This window comes from Somniosus microcephalus, chromosome 1 (assembly GCF_052327205.1).
Source record: "Somniosus microcephalus isolate GS21.2 chromosome 1, FLI_Smic_1.0, whole genome shotgun sequence".
Lineage (NCBI taxonomy): Eukaryota > Metazoa > Chordata > Chondrichthyes > Squaliformes > Somniosidae > Somniosus > Somniosus microcephalus.
Genome location: NC_140987.1, coordinates 337,144,770 through 337,163,780, shown reverse-complemented (window position 1 = coordinate 337,163,780; position 19,011 = coordinate 337,144,770). Strand labels below are relative to the sequence as shown.

The window sequence follows — 19,011 nt, the reverse complement described above, 5'->3', positions numbered from 1 at the left end:
CTTTGCGCCCTCGGGGCGTTAACGGGAGGCGCAAAGTAATCCAATTTTTCCCACTTTGTTCATATTTGTATTTCCTCATACCAGCAGTATCCCAGGCAATCTGTGTCGTACCCTTTCAAAAGCCTCAGCATGCTTCCTATAGTATGGAACCCGATACTGCACACAGGACTCAGTCAGTGTTGTCCAACACATGTGGCTAATTGGGAATCCAGATTTAGCAACTTGGACTTCTGATTATTAAATTAAAAAAATTCTCATTGGGCAAGTGATCTCAACACTCAGTCACACAGTGCGTGCTGTGTACTTTAACCATTTTGTGCATTTGCTGATAAAATGGTAAAATGAAAAGCAGAGTGTGCTCGTTCCTTGGTTTACTTAAGTAAATATACACATGTGTAGTACTTTTCCCTGTATTGTGTGACTGTATGTAAAGCATTTTTTACTGAAATTAGTGCGTGTAGCTCAAACAGTGCCACCGCAGACACACCTGTGGCTAGACAGCAGTTTCTATTCGAAAACACGGGTCTAACTGAGGTCATATCAAGGTTTCATATAGGCTGATCATTATTCTTGGTTTTTAGATTCTATACCTCGAGATAAAACTGAGCATTCCATTACTTTTTTCACAGCTTTATCAACCTGAGGTGCTGCCTTTAATGTTGTGAATCTGTCCCGCCAAGTAACTCCTAACAATATCCCTTCGCTCTTCCAAAGAATTAACATCTTTGAAAGAAAACGTTGCAGTCTTTAATTAAGGATTGGTATTATCACCTATCTAGATCAAGAGGTATAGTTAGAAGCAGCCATCAGAGATTTAAAAAGGGACAATTGCGTTTGAAAATCTTCACAGAACTCTTTGAAGAGGTAACAGACAAAATCCTATTTTGGTATCATCTACAAGTTTTGACACAGCTCCCTCTTGACTTACATCAAAATCATTGACATGCACAGTACACAGAAGTGGCCCGAGAACTGAACCCTGAGGGACACTTCCAACCACTCTGTAAAATTGCCCTGAACTCCTACTCTGTTTTCTCCTCACAAACCAAATCTAGTTTGCTATCCTCCCCCTAATTCCATACCTCTCAATCTTCTCTAGTAATCTCCCATATGGCACCTTGTCAAAGGTTTTCCTGAAGACCGTTAACACTACATCCACTGCATGTCCCCATTAACCATGTCTGTCACTGCTTCAAAGAATTCGATGAAAATTTTCAAATGCAATTGTCCCTTTTCAAATTTCTGGTGGCTGCTTTGAACTATTTCTCATGATCTGGATAGGTGCTAATTTCAATCCTTAACTGAAGACTGTAAAGCTTTCCTTCAGAAGATGTTAAGCTATCCTGTAATTACCCAGATTAGCTGTGCCCCCTTTATAAAAATGGATACTATATTGGCCACTCTGGGCAATAAATGCTGGCCTTGCCAGCGACGCTCACATCCCATGAACGAATATTAAAAAAAAACCTTTGATACCATCCACATTCAATACAGACCCTCTAGCGAATGTGGAGGAAATGCTGAAGTTTCAAACCTATACCTAGATAAGGGACTGGTTGCCAGGAGACCCACAACCTAGCATGCAAGACCATATTGTGGGCTGTTATTATGATAACATGTAAAGAACCAGACACTTACAGATAAGAGGAGAGAACAAGAACAATTAGGATGTTGCACAAAGAGCTCCTTCTGGTGTCAGCTTGGCGGGATACTGGTAGGAGTATGTGCAGCCCAAGGTAGCCGAATAGTATAAGAATAGAACCTGTTCCCTCCAAAGGTTAGAGGGCTAAAAATTCAGTTTGGGGCGCCAAGCTCGCCTGGGCGCCGGAATTACCGCTGCGAGCGGAGCCACTTGCGCCATCCGGATATTCAGTTTCTGCGCCCCAAATGGAAGCGGGCCGCTAATCGAGGCTTCCCGCGCCCCGCTTGAGGCGCTGAAACTGAATATCGGCGCGCTAAGGGCCGCAGCGCCACACGCTGCGGCACGGCACGCTGCGGTACTGCAGGCCTTCCTCCCACTGTTAAGGGGGAGGTGCCTGCAACAGCGCGATCCTCGCTCGCGAGTGCCGGCAAATGAGCCAGGCACTAAGGAGAAGTGCCGGGCTCTCGGGAAACAGCCGGCAATGCTGCGGGGGGGGGGTGTAGGAGGCCGGGGACGGAGGTGCTGGCAGGCGGCTGCCGAAAAAGCGGCCGGCTGCACCTCCACCTTATCTAGCGCCAGTACCGCCACAGGTAGGCCCCTGTGTACCGGTCGCTATTTGCGGCCAGCGCTGAAGAGGCGGGCATGACCAAATATGGTCATCGGGGCGGGAGCGGGGTGCTGCGCACACCGATGACGTCATCGGTGGCGGCGCAGCGCAACAGGCTAACGCCGCCATTAGCGCCCCGCTAAATATCACGGTAGGTGTGGCCAGTGGCGCAAAAGCCACTGAGTGCCCTCTTTGGGCGCAAACTGGTGGCGCAGGCCACTGAATTTCTAGGCCAGAGTGTTCTCGGGATAGTTGGAAGTCTATTCTCCTTAAAGGTCGCCTAGAGAGCCAGAACTGATCACTCCGGGCCCAGGAACCAGATTGAATTAATTGCTTGCCATTTAATGTAATCTGTAGGACAGTTGTACAAGAACCATACTGTAATTAGTCAAAGTATATTAAAGCTTGTTGTTAGAGTGCTCTCGGGACAGTCAGAAGTCCATTCAACAACAAGAACAACTTGTATTTATATAGCGCCTTTAACATAGTAAAATGTCCCAAGGCGCTTCACAGGTGTATTATAAGACAATAAAATTTGACACCGAACCATATAAGGAGAAATTAGGGCCGATGACCAAAAGCTTGGTCAAAGAGGTAGGTTTTAAGCAGCGTCTTAAAGGAGGAAAGAAAGGTCGAGAGGCAGAGAGGGAGTTCCAGAGCTTAGGGCCGAGGCAACAGAAGACACGGCCATCAATGGTTGAGCGATTACAATCAGTGACACTCAGGAGGGCAGAATTAGAGGAGCGTAGATAGCTCGGGGGGTTGTGGGGCTGAAGGAAATTACAGAGATAGGGAGGGGCGAGGCCGTGGAGGGATTTGAAAACAAGGATAAGAATTTTGAAATCAAGGTGTTGCTTAACCGGGAGCCAATGTAGATCAGCGAGCACAGCGGTGATGGGTGAACGGGACCTGGTGCGAGTTAGGACACAGGCAGCCGAGTTTTGGATGATCTCAAGTTTACATAGGGTAGAACATAGGAGGCTAGCTAGGAGTGTGTTGGAATAGTCCAGAAGTAACAAAGGCATGGATGAGTGTTTCAGCAGCTGAAGCAAATGCGGAGAAGGGCGATGTTACGGAGGTGGAAATAGGCAGTCTTAGTTATGCTGCTGATATGTGGTCAGAAGCTCATTTCAAGGTCAATTATGACACCAAGGTTGTGAACAGTGTGGTTCAGCATCAGACAAATGTTAAGGAGAAGCATAGAGTCAATAGCTAGTGTAAGATTCTGAAAAGTGTAATAAAACCGCTGCTACCGTGTGGAGATCAAAATTGCAAACAAATTGTAAGATGATAACGGACGGATTCAAAATGTAGGAAATCAGCATGTTGTAGGAACGTGGGTTCCTAACTAAAAGACTGAGTTCTACTCAGGCGATCAAACAAAATGAACTTTGTTTCAAACAGGCTTTAACAAGAAACTGCAGGATAACATCGAATGTAGGTCTGCTCTCTCTCTGGAGGCTCCACGAGGACTGCCCCTGCAGTCCTGTGGCTGACGTCATGACGTCATCACGTTTTCCCGCCAGTGGGGGATCACGCGATGAACGGGAAATGTCATCACGTTTTAGCCGCACTGTTAAAGCAACCACACTCTGTACAGTTAAACAGCATAAATAAAGATACAGACTCAGACTGTAGCTAACATGTTGTTAAAGGAATTATGTACAAACGATCTGAGTCCTTCGGTGGCTCCGCCACATGCGCCCCCCCCCAGAATTGTCTTTAACAGCAAAAGTGAGACATCGAGGAGGCCTGTCAAGTCCGTCCGAGCGACTTCGGTAACCTTGCAGAGGAAGCTGATGGATGGTGGTCGAGTTGGCGGGCAGTTGTGGTTGAGCTGGCGCGGCGAGTGTGGTCGAGTTGGCGGGCGGCTGTGGTTGATCTGGCACAGCAGCTGCGGGCAGTCGGCAACGTTTCGGCAGTTGAGCGACGACGACTGGGCGGTCCAGGTCCAGGTGAGCCGGCTTCAATTGGTCCACCGAAATGTGATCCGGCTTTCCTCCGATGTCGACCAAAAAGGATTTGTCCCCTGATTCGATGACGCGGAAAGGACCAGTGTAAGGGGGCTTGAGCAGATCACGGTGAGCGTCGTGGCGGATAAATACGTATTCGGCATTCTTCAGCTCCGCTGGCACGTGGGAGCTCTGTAAGCCGTGATTTGATGTAGGCACCGGAGCGAAGCATCTGGCCGCTTCCTGGTGGCTGACGAGTTGCTGGTACTCGGAGAGGCTGGCCATAAACGAGTTCGGCTGAGGACGATTGCAGGTCTTCTTTGGGCGCCATACGAAGACCCAAAAGGACCCATGGAAGTCTGTCCACCCATCCTGCACCTTGAAGACTGGCCCGAAGGGCGGCTTTAAGCGACCTGTGGAATCACTCGCAAAGGCCGTTCGCCTGTGGATGATAGGCGGTGGTGCGATGAAGTTTGGTGCCGAGCCCCGGAGCTACAGCGTTCCAGAGCTCCGAGGAAAATTTGGCCCACGGTCGGAAGAGATGTCCGCCGGTACCCTGAAACGGGCAACCCAACAGGAGATGAAAGCTCTAGCGATGTCTGCCGAAGTGGTGGAAACCAAAGGAATTGCCTCTGGGCACCTAGTGGTGCGGTCCACCATGGTGAGGAGATGCATATAACCATGAGAAGGCGGAAGTGGCCCCACAAGGTCCACATGCACGTGGTCGAAACGACGCTCCGGAACAGCGAATGTAGCCACTGGAGCTTTAACATGATGCTGGACCTTGGCCTTCTGGCAGACGACGCAGGTGTTGGCCCAGTCACGGACATCAAGGTGCACACCCTTCCAGACAAACTTCACCGACATTAGCCGTTGTGAAGCCTTCATACCCGGGTGCGACAGCCCGTGCATGGCATCAAGCACCTTCCGGCGCCATGCGACTGGCACGATTGGTCGGGGAACGCCCATGGAGACGTCGCAAAGGAGCGTGGCGCCTGCGGCCTGGAAACTGACGTCGGTTGCTTGGAAACTAGAGGGGACACTTCTGTATGATTGGACCTCTGGGTCCGAGGCTTGATCCGCAGCCATGAGGGCGTAGTCAATCCCCAGGTGAACCGCATGAACCGTCGCACGGGAGAGGCAATCCGCCACCAGGTTGTCTTTACCAGACACATGTTGAATGTCCGTGGTAAATTCAGAAATAAACGTCAGGTGACGTTGTTGACGAGCGGCCCACGGTTCAGCGATCTTGGCCATGGGGAACGTTAGAGGCTTGTGGTCGACAAAAGCCATGAAGGGACGTTCTTCCAATAAGAACCGAAAATGGCGAATGGCTAGAAAAAGGGCTAGTAGCTCTCGATCGAAGGTGCTGTATTTTTTTTCAATTTTCCGCAGTTGACGGCTGAAACGCCAGTGGTTTCCACGTGCCGTTCACCCACTGCTCCTGCACTGCGCCGATGGCGTAGTCTGACGCGTCTGTGGTAAGGGCGATGGTGGCACCTGGAAGTGGGTGCGCCAGCATGATTGCATTGGCCAAAGCGCTCTTGGTGTTGACGAACGCCTGGTCCATCTCGGTCGTCCAGCTGTTTGGATCCTTACCGGACTTGCCCTTGACGGCCCCGTACAAAGGTTGCATTAGCTGAGCCGCCTTAGGGACGAATCGGTGACAGAAGTTGACCATCCCCAGGAACTCTTGCAGGGCCCTGACGGTTGGCGGGCGCGGGAAAGAGGTAACAGCTTCCACCTTCGTCAGTAAGGGGACGGTGCCGTCTGATGTTATGCGGTGTCCCAAGAAATCGATCCGCTGCAGTCCGAACTGGCACTTGGCCGGGTTGATGATTAAACCGTGCTGGCTGAGGCGTGTGAAGATGGTACGCAAATGGGAGATGTGCTCTCCCTTGTTAGCGCTGGCGATGAGAATGTCGTCAAGGTAGACGAAGATGAAGTTTAGGTCTCGGAGCATGGAGTCCATTAAGCGCTGCAAGGCCTGTGCCGCATTCTTCAAGCCAAATGGCATCTGCAGGAACTCAAAGAGGCCGAAAGGGGCGATGACTGCGTTTTTCGGGACATCTTGCGGGTGCACGGGAACCTGGTGATACCCCCGGACGAGGTCGACTTTAGAAAAGATAGAATTTCCCGCCAAATGGGCCGAGAAATCCTGAATGTGCAGGATCGGGTACCGATCAGGAGTAGTGGCATCGTTCAGGCATCGGTAGTCACCGCATGGCCGCCAGCTGCCGCCCGGTTTCTGAACAATGTGGAGAGGCGAAGACCAGGGACTATTCGACCAGCGAATAATCCCAAGCCACTCCATCGTGTCGAACTCCGCTTTCGCAGCTGCGAGCTTGCCGGGTTCGAGCCTTCTAGCCCGTGCATAAACCGGGGAGCCAGTAGTTATGATATGATGTTCAACACCATGCTTCGTGGCTGAGGAGGAGAAAGTGGGCCTTGTCAGCTCCGGGAACTCGCCGAGGAGCCGAGTGAAGTCAACTAGAGAAGGGAAAGTGCAGGCGATAGAGCGCGCCACGGTGGTACCGTGGTAGCACGGAATCGAGTGGAAGGTGGCCGTGTTGATCAATTGGCGGTGACGGACATCGACGAGGAGGCCGTTGGCACACAGAAAATCTGCCCCTAGGATGGCCTGCGAGACTGTGGACGTGACGAATTCCCAAATGGAAGTGCTGACCGCCGAAACAGACTTGAACCCGCCCCTTTCGGAAAGTTCAAATTGCTGCGCCATTAGCCGTCACGAGGGAAAAACCGTGGTTCCCCGCTTGCACATCGAGATTCGACGCAGGTAGGATGCTACACTGCACCCCGGTGTCACAAAGGAAACGTCGACCCGATAGAGAATCGGCGATGTAAAGAAGTTTCCCCGTAGATCCGATGGCCATCGCAACCACAGAGCACCCGTTAGACCCGGTCCTACTTCATCAGGAACGCTGCAGGAGCGTTGTTTTTTTTGGGGGCGAAAAACTGCAGGCAGAGCGGCAGCGTCGTGCTTTCGCACCAAAATGGGCGTGGTAGGAGCACCAGCCCGCTGCAGGAGGAGCTGGAACCGCGTCTGTGGGGGATGGGCGCCTCGTGGCCGCGCAGCACTGGTGGGTTACTGTGAAAATCTTATCTGCTTCGGCAGCAAGCTCGGCGCAGTCTGTAATCTCGGATCTGGCTAGGGCAGCCTGCACCTGCTCCGGCAGTTGGCACAGGAAAAGCTCCCGGAAGAGGAAGCATTCCGGTTCGGCACCCAAAAGCGTGAGCATTTGGCTCATGAGCTCGGATGGTTTGGAGTCTCCGAGGCCAGGCATCGTGAGGAGCCGGCGAGCGCGTTCTGACTTCGAGAGCCCGAAGACCTGTAGCAACCGCGCCTTTAACGTATCATACTTGCTGTCAGTAGGAGGACTACCGAGGAGGCTGACGATCCGCGAGGCAGTTGCGCTATCAAGGGCGGAGACCACTGAGTAATAACGAGTCTGATCCGCGACGATGTTCCTGATGGCGAACTGGGCTTCAGCCTGGATAAACCAGGCATCTGGTTGTTGCCCCCAGAACTGTGGCAGTTTCAGAGTCACGGCGTTCGTGTCCATGCTGAAGATCTTCCGTGAAAACTGTTCATGAAACTCGGGGTCACCAATGTAGGAACGTGGGTTCCTAACTAAAAGACTGAGTTCTACTCAGGCGATCAAACAAAATGAACTTTAATGAAACAAACAGGCTTTAACAAGAAACTGCAGGATAACATCGAATGTAGGTCTGCTCTCTCTGGAGGCTCCACGAGGACTGCCCCTGCATTCCTGTGGCTGATGTCATGACGTCATCACGTTTTCCCGCCAGTGGGGGACCACATGATGAACGGCGTGACGTCATCAAGTTTTAGCCGCGCTGTTAAAGCAACCACACTCTGTACAGTTAAACAGCATAAATAAAGATACAGACTCAGACTGTAGCTAACATGTTGTTAAAGGAATTATGTACAAACGATCTGAGTCCTTTGGTGGCTCCGCCACAATGTGTTCTTTGTCTGTTCAGAGACAAAATGGCAGAAGTCAGAAGGAGGTCTTTTGCCTGGTGGTCAGCAGAGTTGTTTGTTTGAGAGACCACATGGCTAGGAAGGAGGAACATGATTGACAAGGAAGTCCCGGCCCCATACATCTCACAGGAACAGGAACGTGTCATGCGGAAGGAACTCCAATCAGGGAAGGTTTGGAGTAAAACGGACCTCTCAGAGGGAGGCAGAGAGTAATTTACCAGGATAACCCAGGGACGGGAGATTCAAGCTTCAGAAGGAACACTGAAGGAACCAGGAGAGAACACAGAAAAACACAGAAGATAGAGCAGGAGGGAGAATGAGCTGAGAAAGCTGGCCAGTCTATGTTCCGACTTACAATTTCCCTTGACCGATCACCCAGAACTGATCACTCCGGGCCCAGGAACAAGGTTGTATTAATTGCTTGCCATTTAAAGAAATCTGTCGAACAGTTGTACAAGAACCATACTGTATTTAGACAAAGTATATTAAACTTGTTGTTTAAAATCACTCAAGCCTGAATCATGCGGTGGTTATTGTTGCATGACTAACAACCCTTTGTTTATCAAAAGAGGAACAACCCTTTGTTGTGACCATAACCACGGGAGTTCCGATAACATAGGGCCTCTGCAATTTCCTCCTTCAACTCCTTCAAGATCCGAGGTTGTATCCTGTCAGGTCTGAAGCTTTGTCTTCACTTAGCTTAACTAACTTAGCTAAGATTTTCCTTTTATCCATCACAATGTCGCTCATTTCACTCTCAACCACTTCAGGATTCACCTCCTCTATTTAGTAAAGGCATTTACAACAAATTATGCAGCTATTTCCAGTTCAAAACTATTAGATCCAGATTTTGCCAACAGAATGGAAAGGTGGAGATTGTCACCCCGCACCAGTTTTATCTCACAGTTTGGAAACATTTTAACAGAAGACAGTAAGTTTGACTCTGCAGGTACCTGACTGTGCAACCTCTGAAACAGGCTTGTCTTGTACATGAGCCATGTGTCCAAGGATGGAGAAGATGGCAAATCCAGAAAACACACTCGTAGCAGAATTAACAACACAGACAATGATGGTATCTCTGTAACAGTTGTTGTGGAATTTGTTGTAGGATGACAGTGTTATTAATGCGCCAGAACCCACTGAGAGAGAAAAGAAAACTTGTATTGCAGCATCTTTCCAGACCTGGTGAATAGAAGGTAGAATTAGTCAGCACCGGGAGATTTTACTTGAACTCATTCAACAGATAAAACTACATTAACCCTGAGGAACATGAGGTGGGTTAGTCCCACAGCTCAATGGTGAGCCGACTGAATGAAGCTCCCTCTGGTCAATAGTGTTTCCCTTAAATAGTCAGGCCATGGTTCTGCCTCCTTGTCTACTACTTGCTGCCAAATTCCCACCAGGAGCTTCGATGCTTTCCACCGTCAGCCATTTTTTCTAGTGAGTGACGATCCTTTACTTGCAGCATGTACACTGTCATCCAGTGGGCTCCATTCTTTTATTGAAAGCAGCAACAAACGAAAGATTTTAATAACAAAATAAAGGCCCATATCTAAAGGGCAACAAAGTCCGACTAAATTAAAAATCAGACCCGGTATCAATAAAAACTTGTCATAACTCTGATTGTCCAGTTAAATGTTACTATGGTAAAATCAAATGAACCAAACTCATGGATTGCTATAATACTTACCTGAAAATGTTATTGATGAATCTGTTACAAGATACTAAAAAACAGTCAGAACCAAGAATGAAATATGGCCGTCATTCCATCCCATTTTGTCCAATTTCATTGTATCCGATTCCATTCCACCTCACCCTGCCCCATCCTATGTCTTCTTTTCCCATCTCATTATATTCCTTCCACTCCCATTCCATCCCTTCCCAACATGCTAACATCAAGATGTCAAAAGTCAGAAACTAAGCTCATTAGAATTGATCACAAGGTTACAATGAAAACGTTGTCTGGTTATTGCAACAACTGAAATTAAGTTTCCCACATTTGAACAAGAACCCAAAAGCAACACACAGCTCTTAAAATGAGTATTTTAAACATGCAGGAAAAGAGTGAAACATGAAAGAATTTGACTGAAAATTACAGCTGGAATTCTGTGGATTATCCTGGTGTGTTTACCTCAGCATCAGCCAGTTTGGAGAAGTCTGACTGGCTTCCAATGTAGAATTCAATTCCTTTATAGGCTCCCTCCAGGGTAACTCCTCGGATCAGAAGTATGGTCAGAACCACATAAGGGAATGTCGCCGTGAAATACACCACCTGACCATGGAGAGTAGATTGTTAGATTTTCTGTATTGCTGGTACAATATTTACAGTATTGAAACCAATTGAATAAAAAACGAATAGGATTGTAATCAAAGCAGAGAATGAAGCAGAAGACAATTGGAGGAGTAACAACAACATGAAGGGTATATTTAGCCCTGAGCTGCATATTGTAACTGAATTTAAATAGCACAATATTATTCTAACTTATTTACATCTTACATTCAGAGAATCATAGAATAGTACAGCAAAGAATGAGGCCATTCGGCCCATTGAGTCTTTGCTGGCTCTTTTGCAGAGCAATCCAGATAGTCCCACTTCCCATTTCCTTCAAGTATATATCCGAATCCCTTTTGAAGGTTACTATTGAATCTGTATCGACCACCTTATCAGGCAGTGCATTCCAAATTCTAACCACTTGTGTGAAAATATTTTTCCTCATGTCACCTCTGTTTTTTTTGCCAATCAGTGCCCGCTGATTATTGATCCTTGAGCTATTGGACACAGTGGGCTAGAAATTCAGTACGGCCCCGCCAGCTTTGCGCCCAGTTACCGCCCAAAGAGGGCTTCTGCGCCAATAGAGGAGTTTGCGCTGATATTCAGCGCAGCGGTAATGGCGGCAGTAGCCGGTAGCGCTGCGCCGGCACCGATGACGTCATCGGTGTGCGCAGTGTCCCGGTTCCGCCCCGATACCGGCCCGACCCCCATATTTAGTTGCGGCCGCCTCTTCCGCAGCGGCCGCAAACAACGTTCTGCAACCGTGGCCGTCCTGCAGCCTTAGTGGCGCTAGTTAAGGCGGAGGTGCGGCCGGATGCTTTTTCGGCGGCCGCCTGCCCGCACCTCCTTCCCTGGCCTCCTCCACCCACCCCCCCGCGGCATTGCCGGCTGCTTTCCGCGAGCCCGGCACTTCTCCGTGGTGCCGGACTCATTTGCCGGCACTATCAAGCGGCGATCTCCCCGTTGCAGGCACCTCCCCCTTAAGAGAAGGAGGAGGCCTGCAGTACCGCAGCCTGCCGCTCCGCAGCGGGTGGCGCAGCGGCACCTACAGCGCTGAAATTCAGTTTCAGCGCCCCAAGCGGGGGCGGGCACACCCTGGAATAGCGCCCGGTTCCGACTTGGGGCGCAAAAACTGAATTTCTGACGGTCGCAACTGGCTCCGCGCGCAGCGCTAACTTTTGGGCGCAAGCGAGCTGGCGGGGCCTTACTGAATTTCTAGGCCAGTGTCTCTTTATTTACTCTATCTAAACCATTCAGGATTTTAAACACCGCTATCAAATCTTCTCCTAGCTTTCTCTGCCCTAAGGAGAACAACCCCAGCTGCTCTAGTCTATCCATGTAAATGTATTCCCTCATCCCTGGAACCATTCTATTATACCTCTTCTGCACCCTCTCCAAAGCCTTCATGTCCTTCCTAAAGTGTGGTGCCCAGAATTGAACATAATACTCCAGCTGGGGTCGAACTAGTGTTTTATGTATGTTTAGATAACTTCCTACTTTTGTACTCTATGCCTCTGTTTATAAAGCCCAGGATCCCACATGCTTTATTAACTGCTTTGTTAACCTGTCCTGCCACCTTCAAAGATTTGTGCACAAACACCCCAGGTCTTTGTTCTTGCACCCCCTTTAAAATTGTATGATTAGTGTGCATGGTGCCTCCTCATTCTTCCAACCAAAATATACCACCTCACACTTTTCTGCTTTGAATTTCATCAGCCATGTTCCTGCCCATTCCACCAGCCTGTCTATGTCCTCTTGAAGTCTATTCCTATCTTCCTCATGTTTTACTACACCTCCAAGTTTCCTGGCATCTGCAAATTTTGGAATTGTGCCCATTACCCCCAGATCCAAATCATTAATGTATATCAAAAATAGTAGTGGCCCTAGTACTGAACCTTGGGGAACACCACTGTATATCCTCCTGCAGTCTGAAATACAGCCATTCACCACAACTCTTTCTTTTCTGTTCCTAAGCCAAATTTGTATCCACGCTGCCAGTGTCCATTTTATCTCATTGTCTTCAATTTTTCTAACAAGTCAAGTATGTGGTACTTTATCAAACACCTTTTGGAAGTCCATATACACATCAACTACACTGCCCTTATCCAGCCTCTCTGTTAGCTCATCAATAAACTCAATCAAATTAGTGAAACACGATTTGGCCTTAACAAATGTGTGCTGGCTCTCCTTTATTAGCCCATGCTTGTCCAAGGGGTTGTTAATTTTCTGCTGGGTTATTGTTTCTAAAAGCTTCCCCACCACTGATGTTAAACTGACTGGCCTGTAATTGCCACGTTTATCCTTCTCCCCTTTCTTGAACAATGTATCGCATTTGCAATCCTCCAGTCCTTTGGCACCACCCCTGTATTAAAAGAGAATGGACGATTGTGGCCAGCACCTCTGCAATTTCTACCCTTACTTCCGTCAGCAACCTAGGATGCGTCCAATCCAGACCAGGTGAAGTAACACATTTATACAGGAGATTAGGACAGAGTGTGATGAATATATTTAACTCCTCACATTTATTCCCTGGGTTACTTTCTCATTTTCGTTGTCCAGACAAATCTGATATCACTCAAATAAAACCCTGACCCTAATCTGCTCACTCACTTAGCCAGCCCTGCCCAGCCTTCCAGAGCAATTGGAAATTCACCCAAAGTCCTGTATCAGCGACTGAAACCCTTAGAATGAGGGGCTCATTTCAGGGGTTTGGGGAATTGCTGCTGTTCTTTCACTCAGGAGAAAGATCTTCAGATCTCACTCAGGCCTGCAGTGCTCATAAATTATGGATCTCACTCTCCCCAAAGAGTCACTGTTAACATCACCTGTGAGGTAAACCAGCCCACTTCACAAATGATTTATAAATTCTAGTTTAATTGTTGCAGAAATCTGTACTTTGTCACCAGAGTGTTAACTCTATTCATCAGCAATCGTGTTACCTTTCCTGAAGATTTGATTCCTTTCGATAGCGCTGCCCCAATTATCACACAGGCTAGAAGCAGACAGAGGGCTAAATGCCAGACTATCTCCCCAGTCTCATCCATTGAACTTGTACGGTGTAAAACCACTTTACTAAATAAAATGACAACAGAAAACATCTTATATAAGGATACAGTTCATTACACACAGTCACTATTAGATACAATGCACAAGAGAATTTAGGCAAATATACATGGATTTGAAAGATATTCAAGTTAAAGAGAATCAGTTTTTTGTTTAAAGGTTATCATAGAATAGAATCATAGAATCTTAGAATAGTACAGCACAGAAGGAGGCCATTCGGCCCATCGAGTCTGTGCCGACTCTTTCAAAGAGCAATCTAGTTAGTCCCGGTCCCCTGCTCTTTCCCAATATCCCTGCAATTTTTCTCTCCTTCAAGTATTTATCAATCACACAGAATCTACAACACAGATACAGGCCATTCGGCCCAACTGGCCTATGCCAGTATTCAGACTTCACACGAGCCTCCTCCCACCTGAGTGACCTCTTCCCACCATGTCATCATCTATAGCACCAATGCTGTGTGCTTCCTCCACTCCATGTGGCACTGAGTTCCACATTCTCACCACTCTCTGTATGAAGACATTCCTTTAAAATGCTTTATTTGATCTCTTAGTGACTATCTTTTATTTATGGCCCCTTGTTCTGGACTCGCCCACAGGTGGAAACAATTTCTCCACATTCCCTATCAAACATCTTCATAATTTTAAAGATTTCTGTCGGTTCTCCTCTTCATCTTCTCTTTTCCAGAGAAAAGAGCCCCAGCCTGATCAACCTTTCCTGATTGTTGCATCCTCTTAATTCTGGTAACATCCTTGTAAAACTTTTCTGCACTTTCTCCACTGCTTCAATAAAAATGGAGATTCAATTTGAATCCTTGTTTTTTCTCACTTTTTCTACTGGTTGTTTAAAACCTAAACAGAAATGAGGAGGAATTTCTTCACCCAGAGAGTGGTGAACCTGTGGAATTCTCTACCACAGAAGGCAGTCGAGGCCAATACATCTATCTATCTATATATAAAAAAAGAGTTGGTTTGTCTGTTTGTCTGTCTGTTTGTCTGTCTGTCCGCTATACACTCAAAAGTTATAGAGCGTACCTACACGCATGTTATATCAAAAGATAGCTTATCATTAGGGGAGTCTAATAGGCATATTTACTTTTTGGTCAGACAAAAATTGTTCAGACAATATACAAAAAACGTTCAAAAATCCGCTCATTAGCGGTTGAACAATCCTACCGCTCATTAGCGTTGAGTGACATGATGGTTGACCAATCCTACAGTTCAGTGACCTGATGTTTGACCAATCCGCCGTCTGTGGGCGGGCCTAATCCTGCAGCCACCCGAAACTTCGCCACCATTTTTTTCATCCCCACAGCGACAGCACCAGCCAAACAAACCCCCACATTGTGGCTCCAGGAGCGGGAGGTGAGTTGTGGTCACTCAGGCCGGGCCTCACAACCGCTCGGCCCGAGACACAGAGCGGGCGGGGGAGCGGCAGCGGCCGGCCGTAAACCGCGCGACCCGCGGCGTGGTGGCCGGGCGCACCGGGTAATCAGCTGGGGTCCGTCTCAGCCCCAGAGCCCGGCCGGGCCTGAAGCGCTAGGCCCCGCACGGCCACCGCGGCCTGACTCCATTTTCAAAGTCCTTCCCCGGTTGGCAAATTATCACAATGGTACCGGGCCTGAGGCGCTAGGGAGGGAGAGAGGAGGGAAGGACAGAGAGGAAAGCAGGGAGAGACAGGGGGAGGGAGAGAGAGAGGAGGAGGGAGAGAAAGAGGGTCAGGGAGGGAAAAGAGTGACACAGAGCGCGGGAGCGGCAGCGCCCGGCCGTAATCCGCGCGGCCCAAAATTGCCCTGGCAACGCCGGGCCCCCCCAGCTAGTTAAATATATTCAAGAAGGAGTTGGATATATTTCTTAAGGCTAAAGGGATCAAGGGATAGGGGGAAAAAGCAGGGACCGGGTACAGAATTTGGATGATCAGCTATGATCGCATTGAATGGCGGAGCAAGCTCGAGGGGTCGAATGGCCTACTCCTGCTCCTATGTTTTTGTGTTTCTATGTGAAGCTTTGTTTAAACAGCGAGTGCTGATGAGATTCCCTGGAGACCTGATTTGAAGGAGTTCCTGACAGTGCTTCATCGACTGCCTTACAAAGCACTGTTAAAACTCCCTGGGTGAGTCACTGTATCTCCCACTGAATTCAGCTCCTTCAGATTGTTAAACATGGGACCTGCTCCCAGACAGTTTCCCCAATTCAGTCCCCAGCTCTGTGGGTTAAACACAATACTGTATTCAATTAAAACACAGTGAAAGGGAAATCAGTCACAGATAGTTTTGACCCCTTTAATATTTAGGAGTTCTAGGGTTGAATCTCTTCCTTGAATAACAAGAAAATAAAAAATGCTCAATGCAGGTTTCACTGTATAAATATTGTTAAAGTAAACCTGCAGTGTTAGAAACCAGGGCGCTGTTAACTAATGAAAGGGCCCATGTTGTGATGTTAATTTGTAACAGACGTATGATGTAAATAGTACCTCTATCTAAATCAAACAGCTTTTCACTCATAAAACAGGACATGTACCCAACTGACCTTCCCAAGAGGAAGCTACTGGTACAGCTGTAGCAGGATCTAGGTGCAGCTATCTGTAGCGATTTACTTACTCCCAGTATTGCTCACTTGGACCCTGGTGAGGAACGTAGATTTGTGATCCATTTGAGCAAGTTTCATTGTTTGCCTGCAGCCATGTTGTATTAACTATTTCAAAACATCCATCATCCAGAGTGAAATTGCAGAGTGGATCTGGAAAATGGGGAATGTGTTTCAGAAATACATTTCATTGGGAAAGATGCTGTAATTTCTAGTCATATAATCAGGGCCACTGTTTCACTCTGACTGAATCAGTCCAATCCATTTTATTACAGGGGTGAGACTGTGGATGGGTCAGAACACAGAGGCACAGTCTGCACACTCCACTCACAGCACAGTCCAGCTCTGGTGCTCACTCTGCTTGGAATGATAGATTTTATTTGACAGATTCTGTAATGCTTGTAACCACAATACTAGATTAAGGTATTAAAGTATAAACAGTTCCTTCAATAAGTTCTGATTATCACAAAGGTCTCAGGATATGAAAGGACAGCCTTCAGGCCTTCAAGATGTTTCCAATGAAAGCTCAGCTTCGATGCACTTCCACTCATTCCTGATAATGCCTGTACAGAGAGAGATTAGCACAGGAACCTATGGGGACATTGGTATCTCTCGACCCAGTAGGAACACGTGACCCTGTAACCTTCAATGTCCATCACCAAGAGTGGCTCGGTAGCACCACTACTGACCGAGCTGGTGGAGTCCTGAAGGACATAGCTGCCAGTCTGGGCCTGCGTCAGGTGGTGAGAGAACCAACACGAGGGAAAAACCTACTTGACCTCGTCCTCACCAATCTACCTGTCGCAGATGTATCTGTCCATGACAGCACTGGTAGCAGTGACCACCGCACAGTCCTTGTGGAGACGAAGTCCCGTCTTCACACTGAAGACACCCCCCATTGTGTTGCATGGCACTACCACCGTGCTAAATGGGATAGATTCAGAACAGATCTAGCAGCTCAAAGCTGGGCACCCATGAGGCGCTGTGGGCCATCAGCAGCAGCAGAATTGTATTCCACGACAATCTGTAACCTCATGGCCCGGCATATCCCTCACTCTACCATTACCACCAGGCCAGGAACATTCTAGAGAGCAAACATAGCTACTGGTCAATGGGAATCAGGGGGAAAATGCTCCACTGCCTGGAGTCATACCTAGCACAAAGGAAGATGGTTGTGGTGGTTGAAGGTCAATCATCACAGCCCCAGGACATCGCTGCAGGAGTTCCTCAGGGCAGTGTCCTGGGCCCAACCATCTTCAACTGCTTTATCAATGACCTTCCTTCTAACATAAGGTCAGAAATGGGGATGTTCGCTGATGACTGCACAGTGTTCAGCGCCATTCACAACTCCTCAGATAATGAAGCAGTCCATGCCCGCAAGTCCTTGACGATGTTCAGGCTTGGGCTGATAAGAGGCAGGTAACATTCATGCCACAGAAGTACCAGGCAATGACTGTCTCCAACAAGCGAGAAGCTAACCACCTCACCTTGACATTAGCGGCATTACCTTCACCGAATCACCCACCAGCAACATCCTGGGGGTTACCATTGACCAGAAAATTAACTGGACCGCCACATAAACACTGTGGCTACAAGAGCAGGTTAGAGACTAGGTATTCTCTGGCGAGTGTCTCACCTCCTAACTCCCCAAAGCCTTTCCACCATCTACAATGCACAAGTAAGGCATGTGATGGAATACTCTCCACTTGCCTGGATGAGTACAGCTCCAACACTCAAGAAGCTCAACACCATCCAAGACAAAGCAACCTGTTTGATTGGCACCCCATCCACCACCTTAAACATTCACTCCCTCCACCACTGGCGTACTGTGACTGCAGTGTGTACCATCTACAAGATGCACTGCAGCAACTCGCCAAGACCTCTTCAGCCTAGAAGAACAAGGGCAGTAGGCACATGGGAACACCACCACCTCCAAGTTCCCTTCCAAATCACACACCATCCTAACTTCGAAGTATATCGCCGATCCTTCATCGTCGCTGAGTCAAAATCCTGGAACTTCCTACCTTCACCACACTGACTGCAGCGGTTCAAGAAGGTGGATCACCACCACCTTCTCAAGGGCAATTAGGGATGGGCAATAAATGCAGACCTTGCCAGCGATGCCCACATCTCATAAAATAATTTTAAAAAACCATCGTCTACGCACTGACCGTAAAGACTATTTACCAATTTTCTTCTTCATTGGTTCAGTGTCTTTTCTTCTCCCGCAATGGTTAACTCTGTTTTTCTCCTCTAATTTTTTAATACTCCATTCTAATTATCGCTATTTCCTCCTTTCATTATTCACCAATCATATTACACAAAATATTAGCTCCATTTCAATCACATTCTACCCAAACATATTACAGCAAGAAAATTCTCCAAGATGCAGTTACCTGACAGTTCCTCGCCCACCCTCCTCTCTCACCCTAAATATAACACTCCACATATCAAACACAGAACAGTCCACAAAATAGTCATCAACGTACATAAAAAATTCTCACCGCCACAAACAGCAGGACCCAGCACAGTAGACCTCTGTACATATCAGATGACACAGAAGAAACCTTCACACTCCACTCCCACCCCAGCCTGCACCTCGGATCACCAAAGTGTGACCATCCATTGAATCTGCCACTCACTGAGCAGAATCCACTCACCGAGCCACTCACCAAGCAGGATCCACTCACCAAGCAGAATCCACTCACCGAGCCACTCACCAAGCAGGATCCACTCACCAAGCAGGATACACTCAGTCTCTGCCCGAGCTGGACCCACTCACCGAGTCTCTCACCGAGCAGGATCCACTCACCGAGTCTGTCCCCGAGCAGGATCCACTCACCAAAAAGGATCCACACACCGA

At 48.1% G+C, this 19,011-nt stretch overlaps 1 protein-coding gene and 1 pseudogene across 1 annotated transcript in view; one reads left to right on the top strand and one right to left on the bottom strand.

Annotated features, from left to right (window-relative positions):
* The window catches only part of LOC147124922 (sodium- and chloride-dependent neutral and basic amino acid transporter B(0+)-like), a 643,543-nt pseudogene that overhangs the window by 148,020 nt on the left and 476,512 nt on the right, over nucleotides 1-19,011 (top strand).
* LOC147124923 (sodium- and chloride-dependent neutral and basic amino acid transporter B(0+)-like) overlaps nucleotides 1-19,011 on the bottom strand; it is a 328,414-nt gene that overhangs the window by 47,870 nt on the left and 261,533 nt on the right. Inside the window, exons 5-8 of the mRNA XM_085994777.1 lie at nucleotides 16,163-16,301; nucleotides 13,440-13,572; nucleotides 10,360-10,500; nucleotides 9,182-9,410 (exon numbers count right to left, since the gene is read on the bottom strand). Of these exons, the coding sequence (XP_085850903.1) occupies nucleotides 9,182-9,410; nucleotides 10,360-10,500; nucleotides 13,440-13,572; nucleotides 16,163-16,301 (642 nt within the window). The remainder of the gene's footprint in view (nucleotides 1-9,181; nucleotides 9,411-10,359; nucleotides 10,501-13,439; nucleotides 13,573-16,162; nucleotides 16,302-19,011) is intronic.